This window comes from Rhinopithecus roxellana, chromosome 19 (genome assembly GCF_007565055.1).
Source record: "Rhinopithecus roxellana isolate Shanxi Qingling chromosome 19, ASM756505v1, whole genome shotgun sequence".
Classification (NCBI taxonomy): Eukaryota; Metazoa; Chordata; class Mammalia; order Primates; family Cercopithecidae; genus Rhinopithecus; species Rhinopithecus roxellana.
In genome coordinates, this window is record NC_044567.1 from 80081784 (window position 1) to 80101609 (window position 19826).

The following is a 19826-nucleotide window of genomic DNA, read 5'->3' on the forward strand; positions in this document are numbered from 1 at the left end:
GGAAACCGGCCAGGTTTCAGCCTTGTCCTCAGTCCTGTGGCCTCAGCAGCCAGGATTCCTGCTGCCTTCAGAGAGTAAGGACAAATAAGGCAGGGAGGGGAACCCTGTACACACTTCGCCCTCCAGCTGGGCAGCTACAGAGCACTACCGCACAATTAGGGAGTGAGGGCAGCTCTGCTTTGGGTCTGGACTTTGTGGACTCGCACCCAGCAGGGCTATATTCATAGCCTTCAGTCCTCAGCTGGACTCAGGCTTCGTGTCTGTCTCCAGCTTTCCTGGATTTGCCTGGCACCGATGGGAGCCCTGAAGCACAACCCCATCCTAGCCAGCTCCTAGGCAGGGCCTGGGCCCCGCCCCCTCTTCCACCACTGTGGCCACTGCAGGGAGTGAGTGTCAGCCGCCAGTTCTGATGTTGTCAGCTTTTTCCACACTCTCCCTGTTTGATTCCCTTTTTTTTTCATTTATTTAAACACTGTGTGCCAGGCCCTGTTCTTAGTGCCTTACAAATATTAATTCACTTAATCATCCCAACAGCCCTGTGAGATGGGTACTGTGGCCCCCAGTTTGCAGTGGAGGGCACAGAGAAGCTGAGTAACTTGCCAGAGAGCACACAGCGGATAGGTGGTGGAACCGGGATGAGTCTGTGTCCTCACCCATTGCACCATCGCTCCATCTCAGCGACTGCCCTGGCGTTGATGCCGCAGCCCTAGTTATTGATTGCGACCAGCCAGTGCTTTTCATGCTTATATCTCTCGAAGTAAACTGAGAGCCTTTAAGATGTCAGCCTCCTCACTTAGCACCTGCCACTTTGCCGAGCCTCCAGGGGAGTCCTCTTTCTAAGGGCTGGGCGGACTGTGCCTTCCAGCTCTGCCACCATCTTGGCCAGCGTCAGGCGGCTCACATTGTGCCTCTGCACAGAGACTGCAGAGAGCTGCTTTATGCCACAGTCAGTTGCAGAAGCATTGCCGTGTTGGTTTTGTTCAAATCTGTCTCCTCTGACAGGTGCCCCATGAGCAGTTGGTTTTGTCCAAATCTATCTCCTCTGACAGGTGCCCCATGAGCAGGCCAGGGGACCCGCCTCAGGTGGCAGAGTTGCCAACTGGGTGGCACACAGCCTTATTCTTAGAGCAGCAACTTCCTCACCATGTGTGCCTCTGTGTCCTCTACCCCAAGAATAAAACTGCTGTTGGTGAGCCCACTGGATTTTCTAAGATATTTTTAGCACACACTGAAGAAAAACTAAAATTAATCAGGTCAGTTGACTTCCTTCTGAATCATCGTTTCAAATAAGGCCCTTCTGTATCTGCCACCCCCACCTTTTCTTTCGCCAGCCCTGCACACTGATTTCAGGGGGCTCTCACGGGCTCCTGCCCCTCAACATACAAAACCTGGTCTGAAGGTTTTGGGGGAGTGGGGAGAGTGATTAATGATGCTGCAGGTGGCCTCAGTAGAAAATTCTGTTAGGGATTTTTTTTTCCTCTTTTACCTGTAATATTTATTTGTCGTCTTAAATTAAATCATGAAGGTTATGCAATAGCATCTTGAACACAGCTTAGTTTCTTCATAGGAACAGCGTAGAGATGCATGCTGACCCTGCCTTGAGGGTTGAGCAAAATCCAATTACTTGTCAGTCACTTTCCAGAAAGAGATGAGTTGCAGCTAAACCAACCATAAGACATGTCTTTTTCTGTTTATTCCCACCTTATGGCAGAAGAGAGTGTTTATTTGCATAGTCTCCCACGTTTTGTGGTACTCGGCCCTAAGCTCAGACGTAGGGAAGTCGAGGGCAACTTGGCTCCAGCAGGCAAGAATGTGAATTGTTCCCTGTGGTTGTGGAAATCACTGGGAGCAAAGTTGTACCCACGGCAGGCAGCTGAGTTAGAAGCAGTGTTTATTTATATTTTATTCCTGGAGTGCTACTGTTTGCTGGGTTTTTTGTTTTTGTTTTTTAACTGAATGCTGGTTAAAATTAAGAAGGAAAGATAAATTGCCCCTGGCTATGAAGAAATAGCCCCTGAACTCAAATGGAGGTGGAAATTGTGGACCCAGGCCCCAAAACTGGAGATTTCATGTGAAAGGCCCTACCTGGTGAGAGCTCTGGCCAGAAAGAAGGAAGAGACTTCTCAGGCAGAAGCCCGTGTTCTGCTGGAAAACCTATGCACAAAAGAGGAAGAAGGTAGAAAGAATACAGACGGAGAGGAAATGGGCCCACAGAGGGAACAACGACAGTAAAGATAGAAGCAGGTGGCTGCAGGGGGACCCACAGACACTGTCCAAAAGCAGAGAGTGTCAAGGGCAGAGAGATAAGTGGGGCAAGCTCTGGTTCCTGGAAGGGCAGCAATGTGTCTCTTGAGAGCTGTTTCCTCTAGTCCTTGCACCGTGCCAGCCAAGTGAGGCTCATCGCAGCATGTCATGCAAGGGCTGGCACCACCGCCTTCAGCGGTCTCTGAGGACTGCACTCTGTTCAGTGATGACATGCTGGAGCAGAGACATCACGCCAAGAGCCATTCCAGTGGCTGGAGAGGACATTTAGAACAGCAACAAGCAACCAGAGTCGAAGCTGCACAACACGCCATGGTTCATACAAAGCAGCAGGAGAGAACTAGCGGCGTAGAAAAGTTATTCTGGGATGTGGTTTTCCAGCTTCCTTGGTGAAAAATGTACTATGGTTCCCTGACCCAGAGCTAACTGAAAAGTGAAACATGTTTACAGAACTGAGCATTCTCTGACGGGTCATTTTGTTATTTCAAAGAGAGACGTAGCAATGCAAGCCTAAATAGTGCTGCCGGAGAAACGATCAGGCAAACGTCACGCAGCCAGCAGCTCTCACTGCGAGCCCATTTCTGAGTGGCTCTCGCCTCTCAGCAGTTCTTATGACCCTGGCTGACGAGCCTTTTCTGTCTTGGTGAAGACTGCCTGATGGTTTTTTAGCAAACGCTGGTGAATCAACTTCCCTGAGACTTGCAGGCTTAAGGACAGGTAGCTGTTTTCACGTGCGGTACCGCTTCTGGCTCCCATGGAATTAAACCTTTGCTTATTACCAAATGCCAGTAGTGGGACTTGAAGTTCTCACAGTTATTTGCAAACTGCTTCTACAGATAAGATTGAGCTTGTAGGATCAGGAGTCTTTCATCTTTGTTTTACTAATTTTTAAATTTTTTGAACCTCCAATGAAAGAGTCTTCCAGAATCACTTGACTTCTCTAAGGAGGGTAGAAGTATTATTGCTGGACAGCCTACAGAGCTTATCAGGGAATCATGGTTCCTCTAGTGTGCTGTCTTAATCCTCTTCCTGACTGCCAGAGTGACTTGACTAAAGTTAACCTTTAGACCACAGTGCCACGCAAAATGCGATCCCACCACAAAAAGCATCTCATAATGCTATGATCCGTCAGGAGGTTCGCACAGGACTTTCCATCTCACAGCGACATTAAGGTCAAGATCGGCAGTACAGCTGTGGGCTGGATTCTGTATAAGGTCACACATAAAGGAGAACAGAAAGAAGAGAGTGACCAGTGTCAGGTGTGTGGAACAGTGGCCATCTCCCTTAGCAGTGGCCACCTCCCCTGACAGTGGCCGTCTCCCCTGACGGTGGCTGACTCCCCGGGTGGTGGCTGTCTCCCCTGGCAGTGGCCATCTCCCCTAATGGTGACCGTCTCCCCTGACGGTGGCCGTCTCCCCTGATGGTGGCTGACTCCCCGGGTGGTGGCTGTCTCCCCTGGCGGTGGCCATCTCCCCTAATGGTGACCGTCTCCCCTGACGGTGGCCGTCTCCCCTGATGGTGGCTGACTCCCGGGTGGTGGCAGTGTCCCATGGCGGTGGTCATCTCTCCTGACAGTGGCAAGCCTGGAGGCTCAAATGTGAGGGAAGAGCCTGCCCCTGTGGTAGTCAACAGTGGGAGAGTCCAGTCCTGGACAGAGCCATGTCTGTCCCTAAAAAGCTACCATGTGCCACCATGAAGATGATGATTTTCTGGAAGATGGGACAATCACTTTGCAGGGATTATTTTGTAAAAACAAAAGCAAAGACAACCGCAGACAGCAGTGCTGTGAGCCCTGGACACAGGCAGCCAATAACTAGCTCCTCTTCCTCTTTATGAGCAAAACACAGAACAAGCTGGTTTCAGGGATCTCTTCAAGGAAGCACAATGGCAAACATCCTCTGCTCCCAGGGCGCGAGGGCCGTCAGCTCAGAGAGGACCGTCAGCTCAGGGAGGTCCGTCAGCTCAGAGAGGACCGTCAGCTCAGGGAGGACCGTCAGCTCAGAGAGGACCGTCAGCTCAGGGAGGACCGTCAGCTCAGAGAGGACCGTCAGCTCAGGGAGGACCGTCAGCTCAGAGAGGACCGTCAGCTCAGAGAGGACCGTCAGCTCAGGGAGGACCGTCAGCTCAGGGAGGTCCGTCAGCTCAGGGAGGACCGTCAGCTCAGAGAGGACCGTCAGCTCAGGGAGGGCCGTCAGCTCAGGGAGGGCCGTCAGCTCAGGGAGGACCGTCAGCTCAGGGAGGACCGTCAGCTCAGTGGGGGCCGTCAGCTCAGGGAGGACCGTCAGCTCAGGGAGGTCCGTCAGCCCAGGGAGGTCCGTCAGCTCAGTGGGGGCCGTCAGCTCAGGGAAGACCGTCAGCTCAGGGAGGACCGTCAGCTCAGTGGGGGCCGTCAGCTCAGGGAGGACCGTCAGCTCAGGGAGGTCTGTCAGCTCAGGGAGGACTGTCAGCTCAGGGAGGTCTGTCAGCTCAGGGAGGTCCGTCAGCTCAGTGGGGGCCGTCAGCTCAGGGAGGATCGTCAGCTCAGGGAGGACCGTCAGCTCAGCCTGATATTCTCAACAACAAACCCAAGTCATCAAAAAGAGGCCTGTAGGCTAGGCCTGGTGGCTCACGCCTGTAATCCCAGCATTTTGGAAGGCCGAGGCGGGTGGATCTCCTGAGGTCAGGAGTTCGAGACCAACCTGGCCAACGTGGTGAAACCCTGTCTCTACTAAAAATACAAAAATTAGCTGGGCATCTGTAATCCCAGCACTTTGGGAGGCCGAGGTGGGTGGATCACGAGGGCAGGAGATCGAGACCATCCTGGCTGACACAGTGAAACCCCTTGTCTACTAAAAATACAAAAAATTAGCCGGGCTTGGTGGCAGGCACCTGTAGTCCCAGCTACTCGGGAGGCTGAGACAGGAGAATCACTTGAACCTGGGAGGCGGAGGTTGCAGTAAGCCAAGGTTGCGTCATTGCACTATAGCCTGGGTGACAAGAATGAAACTCCATCTCAAAAAAAGAAGAAAGAAAGATCCATAATGTTCAGAAGAATCTATGTAAGAAGAAATTTTAAGTTTAAATCAGATGTCACCTCTGGAAAGGGTAATCTTCAGTGACTGAGGGAGCAGTGGGTGTCCACCCTGCCTCTCAGCTTCAGGTGAGCATAGAGGCACCATGGGGAGGAGGGATTTGGCCCAGCAACCAGAAGGCTCACCGAGGGAAGGAAAGCGCTTTCTGCTTTGCCAGAAAAATAAAAGCTCTAGGATTCTGATCCACCATCGCTTTGAATTTTGTAGCCTTTTATTCTGATTTATAATTAAGGTGAATGAAATGGCCAAGAACAGCCTTCAAATTTCCACTCATCTTGCCTGTGATCAGTAGCAGTTTATACAAATACCAGGAGCATAAGGTTAATTGATTTTTCTTTTTTCAGTTCTAGCCATTGGTACCAAGGAGCAGAATAGCTAGTTCATAGGCAAGCCAGAATAATTCACTGTACTTAAATGGTTATTAGGGAGGGAGAAATTAATCTATAATGTTAACACAAGAAACGTATTCCAGAGTGGGCCGGCAGAGCACGTTGGAAATAGGCCTTTCACAGATGGCCATTTTTTTTGTGAAATTACTGTAAGTATTCTTTTTTTTAAAAAGGCAGAAAAAAATAGAACTTTCTTCAGGACATTGTCATCCAATGACCCACAGCCAGAACCAAAGAGAATAAGAACATTGAGGACATCCCTGCAGCGAGAACACACAATCAGGGTTCCTTTTCCCAATCACCACAAAGTCCTTCATTTCACAGTGCCATTAGCTTGTGTAGAGAGTTTGATGATCATTTAATTATCAAAGCTGGTGCAAAGATCCTTTTTTTTTTTAAATTTTATTTTTGAAATAATTTCCAATTTCAGACTTGCAGAAGGGGCCAGGAAAGTAATTTAAAGAACTTTTGCATTCCTTAACCCATGTTTCTCGATGGTAACGTTTTAGCATATTCATGTTATATTCTTTTTTTTTTTGAGATGGAGTTTTGCTCTATCACCCAGGCTGGAGTGCAGTGGCGCGATCTCAGCTCACTGCGGTCTCCACCTCCCAGGTTCAAGCAGTTCTCCTGCCTCAGCCTCCTGAGTCGCTGGGATTACAGGCACCTGCCACCATGCCTGGCTGATTTTTTAAATATTTTTAGTAGAGTCGGGTTTTGCCATGTTGGCCAGGCTGGTCTCAAACTCCTGACCTCAAGTGATCCACCTGCCTCGGCCTCCCAAAGTGCTGGGATTACAGGCTGACCTCGGTATCATTCTTTTTCTATATATCTCTCTGTGTATAGGTACAGACACACACATCTGTTAGGTTGGAGCAAAAGTAATTGCAGTTTTTGCCGTTACCTTCCATTCTTTTTGCCATTACTTTTGTACCAACCTTAATATATACTTATTTTTTTCTGAACCATTTGAGAGTAAGTTGCAGAGTTAATGCTTCTTTACACCTAGGTAATTCCATGTGTATTTCCTGAACATAAGGACATCCCCTGGTACTGTGTACTTTTAAAAATGACTCCAGCAAGCTAGGTATATAGTGCAGGGGCTCTGCAGGTGAAAGAAGGAGGGAGGGTCCCCGGCATGGCTGTGTCGCAGATCAGATACCATAGGCAGCCTGGGCCACGTCTCATCAGTTCTCTAGGGTGACAGGCAGCTTCATTCTCTTGGCATTTCTGTTGGGCCAGTAACAATGATGCCAATTAAAATTGAGATCTCAAAATAGGAGGGTTTGTCGGCAACATACAAACACTAACCAGCCTTTGGAGACTACGGAAGTCACATCATGCTGTATCTAGGTTTGATTTAAGCCTCGACACTAGTCTAAGACAGCACCTTTTACTTGGCTAATTAGAAGCAAAAGCGGTTTTTCTTATTCTTTAATCATTACTCTCTCAAATACTTTTCTGCTTAGCAGAGAAATCGGAAGAAATGAGACATTTAAACTAATAATCACTATAAGCATCGCTGTTGCAAGCCTCGGGGAGCTTCAGTGATGAGTGATGGCATACATACAGACCCTGTGTCCATCAAATGGTGTGAATTGACAGGTTTCCATTGTTGGCAGTGAAGGTTTCCAAGAACTATGGCCATTACAACTTTTCTTGGAAAAAGAGCTTCAAATCCTCTAAATCTGGCCATTAACATAAAGACCAAATGGAGCACATGTTTTTATTCCGTAGATGACAGCCCGCAATAAGCCAGAACCTTCACCCTCATACACACGTGGCTCTTACACCTAAGGAATCCCCTCATTTAACGTGTGGCTTTTGGCCTCTGTCTATCAGCAAACTCATCAACGGAATCAGCCTTCCTCCAGAACAGAGTTTTCCCTGTCTGAGATAATGCTGCAGCGCAGTAGGTGAGCTGAGTACTGTTTAAGTTTGTCAGAGAAACCAAAGACTGTATGAAGTTGGCAGGAGGTGAAAGGGGTCCCAGTCCCTTTAAAAAATTACTATTAACATGTTCTCTCTCTCTGGTGAAATGAACAGTTAAGTGGTAGAGAAGGGCATAAATGAAAAGGTATCTCCCCAACTACTGGTCCTCCTCTTCATGATCTTTTCTGTAGCCTTCCAGAAAGTTGCTGTGTGTGTAAACATATACACAGATGAGGTTGTGCCATGTTACACACCCTTGGGTCTTTCACTTAGCAATGTGTCCGGGAGGTGTTTCCGCATCAGCTCTCGTGGGTTTATAGCATTCTTTACGTGTCCATTCCTGATTCTGGACTTCCAAGGCCAGGAACTGACTGTTCTCCAAATCCTCTCCTTTGTCCATTCTTATTCTCCAGACTTTGTGTACCAAAATGCACTGGCTTCATTGGGCTTCCAGGTCTTCGGTGAGCACGTTTCCAGAACCTTGGGTGACTAAATGAGCAAACTAACCCCACTTTATAACCCTTAACCGTGTGTCCCTGCTTGTGTTGGTCATGCACGAAGCCCGCTCCCTGAGCATGCTAATCTTCAGAGAAAGGGCAGACCAATGGCCAGACCCCTTGCTGGATGGCTCCTTAGTATGGACATTACCTCCCAGGAAGCCCAAGCGATACACACCAGCCCGTTTCTGCTGTTGGTTATTTAACTTAAATGAAGACGCTGTGCAACCACGAGTTGGAGAGCTGTGCAGATGGTGGCGGTGTGGTTGCTATGCGCTCCACTTTACCCCAGCACTGGGACTTGAAATACAAGTGAGGGTTCCCCTACGATGAAGCACATCCTGCCTTTGGTCATCGTAAGGGATAGCTCCCACCTCGTTAGTCTCCACAGTCTTGCAACATTCCTTTACTCTTTCTTTGTTCTGCATCCTTCCTCCTCTTCTGGGTTTTGTTTGGTTTTGCTTTTTAACAGCAATGTTTTGAGCTACTCATATTTCCCATAATTCCCATAGCTGTGACCACGGGGTTATATTCTACATGACTGAGACACCGAGGTAAAGGGCAGGGGTGAGACCAACATGTGTATTGCTCATGCCTAGAGACCTCTCACAGGTAAGAATCAGCCACGAAGCCAACTCCTGCATTGCATCTCAGTCTCCCCTATACCCTATCACAGAAAGAAAGGGGCTGTGAGCATTGAGCAATGTGTTTGCCACACAAGGCTTCAGTGGGGGCACATTGCAATCCCAGATTCCACCCAGAGTCCACGTCATTCATGTTTCGTAACATCTTTACCACACCTGATTTATCTTGGGTTCGTTGCATTCATTGACAGTTTGACCAAATGGGTAGGAATATCAAAAATGACAAAGGAGTTCAATCCTGAATCCAGAGATCAGAAAGTAGGAGGTAGCTTATTAATAACGTTTATTCATCCCTCAGGTATCGATCACATGCCTTTTACATGCTGGCGCTTGCTTCACAGGGTGTACCTTATGTCTGTCCTGTCTCCTCATTGAGGAAGGGCCTCATGCCCGCTAGTTCCCTGGGTCCTCACAACAGCCTGGGAAGGTGGATGGTCACATCCCCATCTTACCTTCACAGAGAGATGCATTGAGTTTGCCAAAGCTATACATTGGGGCTCTTGATCTCTGGCCACATCCTTCTCCCCTCTGTGTCTCCACTTTCCCTTGGGTGCCGACATCACCTGGTCTCAGGGAGTTCAAGAGTCACATGCCAACTGGTTGGGTCTGACCACCCCCTAATGTCCTCTTCCCTTTTGTCTCTGTCCCATACCCATCGTGTGGTACCTATCACATCCCAGAGGGCAAAAGCCTCAGTCGGCGAAAGACGCGGGTGACCTTTGGAGGTAGAGATAGTGCACACCCAGCCCAGTTTCGCTCACAAGGTATAAATGTTACTTTTAGCGGCCATGTGCTGTTGGGTGGTCTAGAGCTCTGAGGCCATGGACAACCACACCTGCCTGCTGTCACAGACTGCTGTAGAGGCTGCCCTTCCAATGGCGGTGGTGATTACCTGCCTGCCTCATCCCTGAGGAGTGGCGGGAGGCTGCCTGCAGTCATCTTGTACTCACTTGGCGTTCGTGCAGTCATGCTTGGTGCCCGTCAGCCCTTTAGCCTCTTTGCCTTTTCTTGCTCCCTGCTCAGCTCCAAGATGGCACCTGAGGCCATTGCCCATCAAGCTCATGGTGATGAGTAAGGTTAGATCATTGATAATAGGAAGAATCTCTTCCATATTAGGAATGCAGTAGCTTCTTGAATCTACTGCTTTTCCTTTCTCCAAGGATCCAGAAATCTCTGGTTTTCATTATCTTTTTCAGTAGGAGGTGGTAGTGGTGGTGGTGGTGGTGGTGGTGGCGATGGTGATGGGGGTAGTTTTCCACATTCACATCTTGGAAAACGAGTAGTTCAAGATCTTCTCCAATTTGACTGATAGTAGATTGTCTATTTCCAGGGCTACTTTTGCTAAGAGCTGTGGAAGTCTCATTTATAACACACTGGCAGACCTTCTGTGGTGGAAAAGGAAACGATACTTTTCACCACGCCGAATCTGGAGTAGAAATAGCTGTGCTGCACCTTGGCTCTTGGTGGGGCAAAGGAGACTTCTTTGTGGCTTGATTTCCTTAAGAATAAAAATTTCTTGAGTCTCGGAGCTGATCTAACCCTCAGGTCATCCTGCAGCCCTTCCAGGCTTTCTTCCCCTGCTTGCTAAGATCCACCCATGGCTCATTTCTGTCCCATGGTTGATGTGGCTGAACTTCAGTGGTTCAGTTTCTACTCTTCGCCCTCGGCCTGTGCCTGCCTCTTGTCTCTCCACCGAAGAGAACCAATTTAAGAAAAGCTTTCGTTTGTTAAAGTGAGATTTCTCCCTCTTTGAGTTCAAGGAAAATTCCAGAGAGATTTACAGTGAGAAAGAAGAGGAAGGTGTTTCCAGCAGTGAGCAGTTTTGAGACCAGAAGCCGCACAGCCGCACTCAGTGTGACTGCAGGGCAGCAACTGGGTTGATCTAGGCTCCACAACTTCCCCCTTAGCTCTGCAGACCTCAGCACAGGCAGAACATGAGCCCTTAACCAGGAAGGGATTTTTGTCCCATTTTATCATAGTACTTAGCTTTTCAAGCAGTGGGCACCCTCAGGAGTGACCTTTCTCTGGACACCAGCTTTAGAATTGGATGTCCTCAAGCCTCCCTCTCCAGGCTTCTCAGTGGGAAGGTTTCTGTGGTCCCCTTTTTAGAGCTTGGGAGATCTCCTTTTAGTTTGCTTTTTATTTTTCCTTGGCAGTAAAGCCATGGCTTTTGGAAACGTCCCATTGGACAATGATTCGTGAATGCCATAAAGACGGGACTAAAATGCCATAAAGATGGGACTGAAAGGGTCAGACCTGTGTACTCTTTTCGCAGAACACATTGATAAATTTAGAGTAGGACAGACATCCAGCCTAGACATCTAGTCTATCTGTGCAGCCCTAAATTCATCCAATGTGTCCTGTGAAAAAGGGAGAGAACTTTTTTTTTTTATTGAGATGGAGTCTCGCTTTGTCGCCCAGGCTGGAGTGCAGTGGCACGATCTGGGCTCACTGCAAGCTCCGCCTCCCGGTTTCACGCCATTCAGGGAGAGAACATTTTACCTTGGCTTGCTTTGCTCGTCCTTTTGGGGACTCATGTCCTTTTATTATATTTTTTCCAGAAATTCCTTCTTGCTCATCTTTGCATGGTTAGTGAGTATCAAGAGAAGCACAGATGATCTCTTATTAAAGGACCACACATCCCAGCCTCTGGCAGCCCTGATTGTAGGTTCACTTGAATTCTTACAGATAATGAGTATTGATGAATCAGGTTCCAAAAGGATGTTCCCAAAGCCAGCTCCACTGAGCTGTCACACTTGCTCCAAATGCTTTTGCCTTGGGACTTCTGCCCCTTCTCCATTGTTCACTCTTTTGCATATGGCTGCTCCTGCCCAATTCCCTACTTTGGCTTCGTGTCTGCCCTCACACAGATCTTAGGACCTACTCAGCCTCACACGACAGTCTTGGTATATCCCAGAGTTTCTCGGTGGCAGGACTGTTGACATTTTCAGCCAATCATTCTTTGGGGTGGGGGCAGTGTCCTGGGCCTTGTAGGGTGTTCCACACCATCCCTGGCCTCTATCCCCTAGATGCCAGGCTTGTCCTGCCCAAGTCATGACGACCAAAAGTGAGTTCCCTGGGGGCAGAATCATCCCTGGTTGAGAACCACTGGTATATCCAGAGGAGGGCTATTTCTTCGGCCGTTGTCATCATCACAGCAGCATCTGAATGTGGAATTCCAAGGAAAGTTGGTTTCTATTTGTTTAACTGATGAATTAAGTACAGACTCCCGATTGATTCCTAGGAAGAAACAGCGTGCCCTTATTTATTTTTCAAAGAGCCTTTCTTGGTGTTTGCAAATGGCCTGTACACATAGGGTAATGTGAATTGCAGATTCTGCCTCTGCTGACCTTGGCTTTGAGGTGCTTTGTGCTCTTCCAAGGAAATATACCATGGACACGTAGGGTGTGAGAGCGCAAGCTTTGCTACCCCACGTGTGAGAGGCAGGACGGATGTGACAGTAAGCCTCATGTCTGTATGGCTCCGCAGAGCAACTTGAAAGCACACAGACAGCCCCTGCCTCTCATCCCCTCTGCCCCACCACACACTCACCATTCATTGCGGTGTGAAATCTCCTTGGGTAAAGAGTAGGTGGTCGCTTATTAAAATGGAAATAAGCCCAGAGGCCGGGTGCGGTGGCTCACACCTGTAATCCCAGCACTTTGGGAGGCCAAGGCCAGCAGATTGCTTGAGCTCAGGAGTTCGAGACCAGGCTGAGCAACATGGTGAAACCCTGTCAATACAAAAAATAGCCAGGTGTGGTGGTGTGCACCTGCAGTCCCAGCTACTCAGGAGGCTGAGGTGGGAGGAACAATTGCGCTCAGGCTGTTGAGGCTGCAGTGGGTCATGCTCACTCCACTGCACACCAGCCTGGGTGACAGAGTGAGACCCTGTCTCAAAAAAGAAAAAAAAAATTAGTAAACCCAGAGAGAAAAGCTGTTTGTCATAAAAACCTTACTTTGAATTTATGACATGCTTTCCACTTTAACAGGTACTTAGGAGCAGGTTTTATTTGATGAAAAGTGGTGGGAAAAGGGTAATGAAAGTAGCTTCATGGCCGGGCGTGATGGCTCATGCCTGTAATCCCAGCTACTCGGGAGTCTGAGGCAGGAGAATCACTTGAACCCAGGAGGCAGAGGTTGCAGTGAGCTGAGATCATGCCACTGCACTCCAGTCTGGGCAACAGAGCAAGGCTCTGTCTCAAAAAAAAAAAGGTTCTCAAGTACACCTCCTAGAAGAGAAAGTGTGAAAAAGGAGCTGAGAAAGCACAGCCCGTGAGACTCAACTGCCTTATAAAAACACTAGCAGCACGCGTGGCCTCTCACCTCTGCTGGGCTCTGTGCAAAACCCCATACATTTCACCTTCATGACAGCCTTGGCAGGAGGTGTGATGATTCTCCCAGTGTTATAGATGAGCAAACTGGGTGGACCCTGCTTCACAGTTAATCCAGAGCTATTCTCTGTTAGAGACCCAAGGATGCCTAGTTAGTTTGAAACATGTGCTAGCTCAGCGTGAATTCATATTGGCCCTGTGGTGCTAGCAGCAGGTCCCAGGGCAATAATTGGCAACATCTTGAAAACCATTCTTAGGATCCTCAGTGAAACTCTTCCTGCTTCAGAATCACCCTGGGCTTTTGGGGAGTTCAATACGCCACTACCCTTGTGGGTGGCTGACAAAGTGAAGAGACACCCCTTCCCCACTTTTGGGGTCAGGCTACCAAGCCATGCTGCCTAAGCGGCTGTGTGTCTCAGAGACTCCAATGCAGCAGTTCTGCCTGCAGCCTCGACGTGCACAGAGCACCCCAGTGGACCCTGGAAGAGAGGAAGAGCCGAGACAGCAGGCCTCTCCCTGCCTCCCCAGGGTGCCATACAAACCACCTCCAGCCTCAGACCACCCAGCAAATGAGCTCCAGTCACCCAGCCTGCCCACTGGCCAGCTGTGTCTAGGTGTGCTAAATCCTAGCTGGGCCAGGTGCAAATCTCCCAGCCTTGCCGCAACACCTACCTCATATCGCTTGAAGCTTAATTTAGGGGCTGGGGTTGCTAGAGCAGCCCAGTAGGAAGGCAAGGATAACACAGTTTTTCATTACAAATATTGCGGCAAAGAACCAGATGTCGGCAGTAACTCACCCCCCTCGCTTGGTCCATGGGTAACTGCCTGCAGCCCCAGCCAACGTCCTGGCCTTTCGACACGGAGCTGTGACTGACAGCCCCGCGTGCGTGGCTTCCATGCTGTCAGCTCCGCTTGCTCGGTGAGGTGGACGTGAGGGGACAGGGGCTGTCCCCTTGTTGCTGCCTCATTGCCAGCCGTGCATTCCCACCCAGGGCTTCTGTTCGGGGTATTTCGAGATTGACAGTTGGGTAACTCCTCGTTGTCTGCTGTGCCTGGCTTTTGAATCCAATAGGCCTGCAAGTCTTCCAAGATTCCTCCTGCCTAACCAGCCCTGAGTTCCCCAGGGCCGTGCCCCTCCCCAGAGAGGGCCCCCGGAGAGCTGCTGTGCATTGTCATGTGGACTGACCTTTCCTTCTTTTTGTCTTTTCTCCACAGTGTGGCAAAGGAGCAGAAAACTTTGACAAGTTCTTCACACGAGGGCAGCCCGTCTTAACACCGCCTGATCAGCTGGTTATTGCTAACATAGACCAGTCTGATTTTGAAGGGTTCTCGTATGTCAACCCCCAGTTTGTGCACCCCATCTTACAGAGTGCAGTATGAAACTCACCAGCGAGAACAAATGCCTCCCCAGCCCCCAGCCCTCCCCACGGTGGGAAGTGATCCTTAACCCTAAAATTTTAAGGCCACAGCCTTGTGTCTGATTCCATATGGAGGCCTGAAAATTATAGGGTTATTAGTCCAAATGTGATTAACTGTTCAGGGTCTCTCTCTTACAACCAAGAACATTATCTTAGTGGAAGATGGTACGTCATGCACAGTGTCCAGTTTAATTCTGTAGAAGTTACGTCTGCCTCTAGGTTAACCCTTCCTAGAAAGCAAACAGACTGTTGCCCCATTTTGGGTACAATTTGATATACTTTCCATACCCTCCATCTGTGGATTTTTCACCATCGGAATCCCCCAACCAGAGATGTTAAAATGAGCCTATCCCAACCCAGGGGGCTGGAAACATCTCTATCCAAGACGTCTTAGAATCCAAGAACAGGAAGCCAAGAGAGTGAGCAGGGAAGGATTGGGGGTGGGGGAGGCCTCAAAATACCCTCTGCGTCCATTCTCTGCCTCCATGGAAACAGCCCCTAGAATCTGAAAGGCCAGGATGAACCTAATCACTGTTCCCAAACATTGACAAATCCTAACCCAACCATAGTCCAGCAGTTACCAGTTTAAACAAAAAGAACCTCAGATGAGTGTTGGGTGAATCTGTCATCTGGTACCCTCCTTGGCTGATAATTGTCTTGATACTTTCATTCTTTGTAAGAGGCCAAATCGTCTAAGGACGTTGCTGAACAAGCATGTGAAATCATTTCAGATCAAGGATAAGCCAGTGTGTATGTACGTTCATTTTAATCTCTGGGAGATTATTTTTCAATCCAGGGTGCCATCAGTAATCATGCCACTACTCACCAGTGTTGTTCGCCAACAGCCACCCCCCACACACCAATATTTTGCTGCCTACCTTGTTATCCTTCTCAAGAAGCTGAAGTGTACGCCCTCTCCCCTTTTGTACTTATTTATTTAATAGGCTGCAGTGCCGTTTATGAAAGTACGATGTACAGTAACTTACTGAAAGTGTTGACTCTAGCATCAGCTCCTACTGATTGATTTTCCTCCCTTCTCCAGCCCTGGATGTCCACTTAGGGATAAAAATAATACGGTTTTGATTCCCATTTCTAGTACGCCTGGAGCTGTAGAATCAGGAAACCCGGATGCCTAACAGCTCAAAGATGTTTTATTGCTAGAAGGATTTTAATATGTTTTGCAAATGCATCATGCAATGAATTTTGCATGTTTATAATAAACCTTAATAACAAGTGAATCTATATTATTGATATAATCGTATCAAGTATAAAGAGAGTATTATAATAATTTTATAAGACACAATTGTGCTCTATTTGTGCAGGTTCTTGTTTCTGATCCTCTTTTCTAATTAAGTTTTAGCTGAATCCCTTGCTTCTGTGCTTTCCCTCCCCGCACATGGGCACTGTATCAGATAGATTAATTTTTAAATGTAGATAAAATTTCAAAAATGAATGGCTACTTTACATGATAGATTAGGCTCTTACTACGTGTGTGTGTGTATATATATATTTGATTCTACCTGCAAAGAAATTTTTATGGGTGAGGACTATTTTTGAGCTGACACTCCCTCTTAGTTTCTTAATGCCACCTTTCATCCCAGTTCCTCCGCCACTCTTCCTCTTGGGGACAACAGGAAGTGTCTGATTGCGGTCTGCCTAGTACACTGGTGCACATGTGGCGTTGCTGCATCACCTGGGCTGATCCTTTGTGTGTCCGTGTGCATGTGTTTCCTTCTTCCCTTCAGCCTGCGACTGTTGCTGACTCCAGGGGTGGGACGGATGGGGAGACTCCCCTCTTGCTGTGTGTACTGGACATGCAGGAAGCGTGCTGTCTTGCTGCCTCTGCAACGACCTGTCGTTTGTTCCAGCACGCACAAACTTCATGAGACCAACACAGCCGTGCCCTGCAGGCACCAGCACCTGCTTTTCAGAGGCCACGGACTTTCTTCCAGCCATTGTGGCATTGGCCTTTCCAGCCTTGGGAGGAGCACGCTGCTTTGGTGAGACACCCCCCATGCAAGGTCCTCAGAGGAGCCAGGTTCGAACTGCCACAAGCAGAAAGAGAGTGAAAGTAGCTGTCAGTCCTGGTAGAGAGCCACTCTGTTTCCTCCCAGAAGCATCTCCCAGCTAAGCTCGCCTTATTTTTCTCCTCTGGCTGTTTGCCTGAAGTTCACAGAACATACAACCATGAAAGGCTTTTTGAGGTGAGAGGCTCAGGTGGTCCTGGCAACCCTGAGTAGAAGGAGACATGGGGTAGGGAATGGGCCCGGCCAGAAAAGAGCCACTTCTTCTGCCATCTTTTATGCACCATAGACATCAAGACTCCAGTGGGGCCTGGCTCCCCTTTCCCTGTGGCCCTGCAGATCAGTGCACAATCTGGGTTCGTGTCCTGACCAGGTGCACCTCCTTTGATCCGAGGGGAAAGGGACTGGCTTATAGAAAGAGCCTAGGAGACAAAAAGGGCCGGTCCCCCTGCCCAGAATGGAGCAGCAGCAGGATGGACCCCCATGAGGCCCCCAGAGAGGAGGAAGGTCCCATGGAGGAACACATGGGGTTAGGGATCCTTGTTCAGCACCCCAAACGGCCTGTGTGTTTTAAGCAAGCAGCAGGCGCAGGCCTTCCCTGCAACCCCATCACCCACAAGTTTGTTTCTCTAGGAAACACATTCACCATCTCAGCCAGCTGTTATTTTCTCAGACTGTGTGGTAAAGTTTTCCAAGAAAATGCCCCGACGGGGGTGCCCAGCACACTGCCTGAGGGACAGCAGACCCCAGAACAAACCCTGGAGGCAAACAGTCAAAATCAGGGCCCAGTGCAGTGTTGTCATGTGGAGCCTGCTTTATCCATTGCTGAGTGTTGAATGTGGGTAATGGTTAGGGCTTTACAGATCTCAGCAGCCCAAGACTGTTAGTGTCGGGACTGTCATGTAGATAACCATGAGCAATGGCTCACCTCAGAATCAGTTTGTAATATTCTATGGTACTGGCCCCTTCGTGGGCATTGTGTGAAATGAGATCGTGGCGAGGGGTGCGCTGTGGAACTGCCACAGCCACGCATGAGGTCTCTGGGGGACCCTTTGGGAAGTCCTTGCTCCTGAGCACGAGCTGATTGCCAGGGCCTGCAGAGGTCTAGGCCACCGGGCAGAATCTAGCACCATCCAAATGCCCGCAGGACCCATGGAGCCATGACCATAGCAGGCCCTTCACATGGCTCTGCATTCTTTCCTTGGAAGGTGGCCACTCCTGGGTGGCAGAGCCTTTCCCTGAGGCTGCAGGCCATGGGCTGGCAGCCCGTCTCTTGGCATTTCAATTGAAGGTCACCAGGTGCTCGCTTTGAAAGGAAGTCACTGGAATGCTGCCGGGGGCCGCCCTCCGAGGTTAATGCAAGTCCCACATCCAGGCAAGAACTAATTCAAAAGGCAGATCGGAAACCACAGGAGTCAAAATGATTGCTCCAGCAGCGCTCCCCTTCCTTTCATCCCCTGGCCTCGTGTGGTCCATGCAGAGCCACTGTCTGCCCTTTCTGAGGCCATGTATTAGACCTTCTTATTCAGAATTTTAATAGAAAACCATAGGACCAAGAGCTCTGGAAGCCTGGCCGGAAAGACCAAGATTCAGGCTAACCCAGCAAATGATTGTTGAGCACCTCTGTGAACCAAAGTCCTTAGGCGAGTGTGGTGACTTCCTGGAAGGAGGGTGCAGACTTCCAGAGAACCCCCACGGACGTGCTGAGAAGAGAGAGGGACGCGGGGGCTGCAGTCAGGAAGGAGCCAGAGAAGAACAGGGTTTGGGTGCATCCAGAAATATGCCTGCAGTAGGAGGGAGAGGAAGGGGTGCCACTGTCAACAGCTTCCCATCGGAGGTGGTTGGTGCAGATGGAAGTTTCCGTCTGCTGGCCCTCAAGAGAGTGTTTTGCCAGGGACACAGTCTGTTCCTCCTGAGAAAAAACCCCCCAAATGCTAACAACATCCCCACCAGCTGCTGGAAGCCCCTTTCCCCTCCCCACCTTGAAGTAGCTCATAGTTCTCTAGGCAGAGCCAGACCATCCAGCGTACCCCAGAGGCCAGTAGGTTCCTGCCCATTTTCCTCTCTGGCTTCCTGCCAAGAATTATGGCAGCTGAGGATAGATGGAGAAGTCGTAAAACCAACTAACACCGCACAACTGACAACTAACACCACACAACTAACACTGCAGTTCCCACCTGGTTCCACTTAGGAGACATTTCAGAGGTTTTTGTTTTTGTTTTTGTGTTTTGCTGGTTTTTGTTTTCTCAGTACTGAAAAGAGAAAAAGTGACAGTCTTGTATTTTTAGAAGCCTCAGAAAGGTGATACCATCTGACAGTCGTTTTCTCACTTTGGTCTTCTGAAGTCACCTATTTCTTGTGTGTACATATCACACCATTTCCTTTTTCTTTATAACCCAACAAGGGTAGGAGTGCCTATTTCCCCTGCTGGGCACACCAGACAATCGTAATCACAAAACAGACGCTGAGCCGGGGGCCCAAAGGCTGTGATCGTGAGAGTTACCAGGACAGCAGTAGGCATGACAGTCACCAGGAAGGACAAGGGCGCTCTGTTAGTGGCCACACACCAATTTGACAAGGAGTGTTGTGAAATTTATTTTTATTCTTTTGAGACTGAGTTTTACTCTTGTTGCCCAGGTTGGAGTGCAGTGGCACGATTTCGGCTCACTGCAACCTCTGCCTCCCGGGTTCAAGCGATTCTCCTGCTTCAGCCTTCCAAGTAGCTGAGATTACAGGTGCCCCCCACCATGCCCAGCTGATCTTTGTATTTTTAGTAAAAATGGGATTTTGCCACGTTGACCAGGCTGGTCTTAAACTCCTGACCTCAGGTGATCTACCTGCCTTGGCCTCCCAAAGTGCTAGGATTACAGGCATGAGCCACCATGCCCAGCCGGGACATTTTTGTTTTTTTGTTTGTTTTTTGAGACAGAGTCTCAAAAACTTGCTCTGTCACCCAGGCTAGAGTACAGTGGCACGATCTCAGTTCACTGCAACTTCCGCCTCCCAGGTTCAAGCGATTCTCCTGCCTCAGCCTCCTGAGTAACTGGGACTACAGGTGCCCGCCACCACACCCAGCTAATTTTTGTGTTTTTGATAGAGATTGGGTTTCACCATGTTGGACAGAATGGTCTTGAACTCCTGACCTCATGATCTGCCCACCTCATCCTCCCAAAGTGGTGGGATTACAGGCATGAGCCTCCATGCGCAGCCAAAATATTTTTTAAAAGTCATTTTCCTTAAGCTGCTTGGGCTCCAT

General features: G+C 49.1%; 1 protein-coding gene across 2 annotated transcripts in view; it reads left to right on the forward strand.

Annotated features, from left to right (window-relative positions):
• The window catches only part of PRKCA (protein kinase C alpha), a 518814-nt gene extending 503559 nt beyond the window's left edge, over positions 1 to 15255 (forward strand). The window contains exon 17 of one of the 2 annotated variants that reach the window (XM_010379985.2): positions 14344 to 15255. In XM_010379985.2, coding sequence (XP_010378287.1) covers positions 14344 to 14508 — 165 coding nt within the window. In that variant the 3' untranslated portion in view covers positions 14509 to 15255. The remainder of the gene's footprint in view (positions 1 to 14343) is intronic. The other variant, XM_030922986.1, reaches the window with a different exon arrangement.
• Positions 15256 to 19826: the final 4571 nt, after the last annotated feature.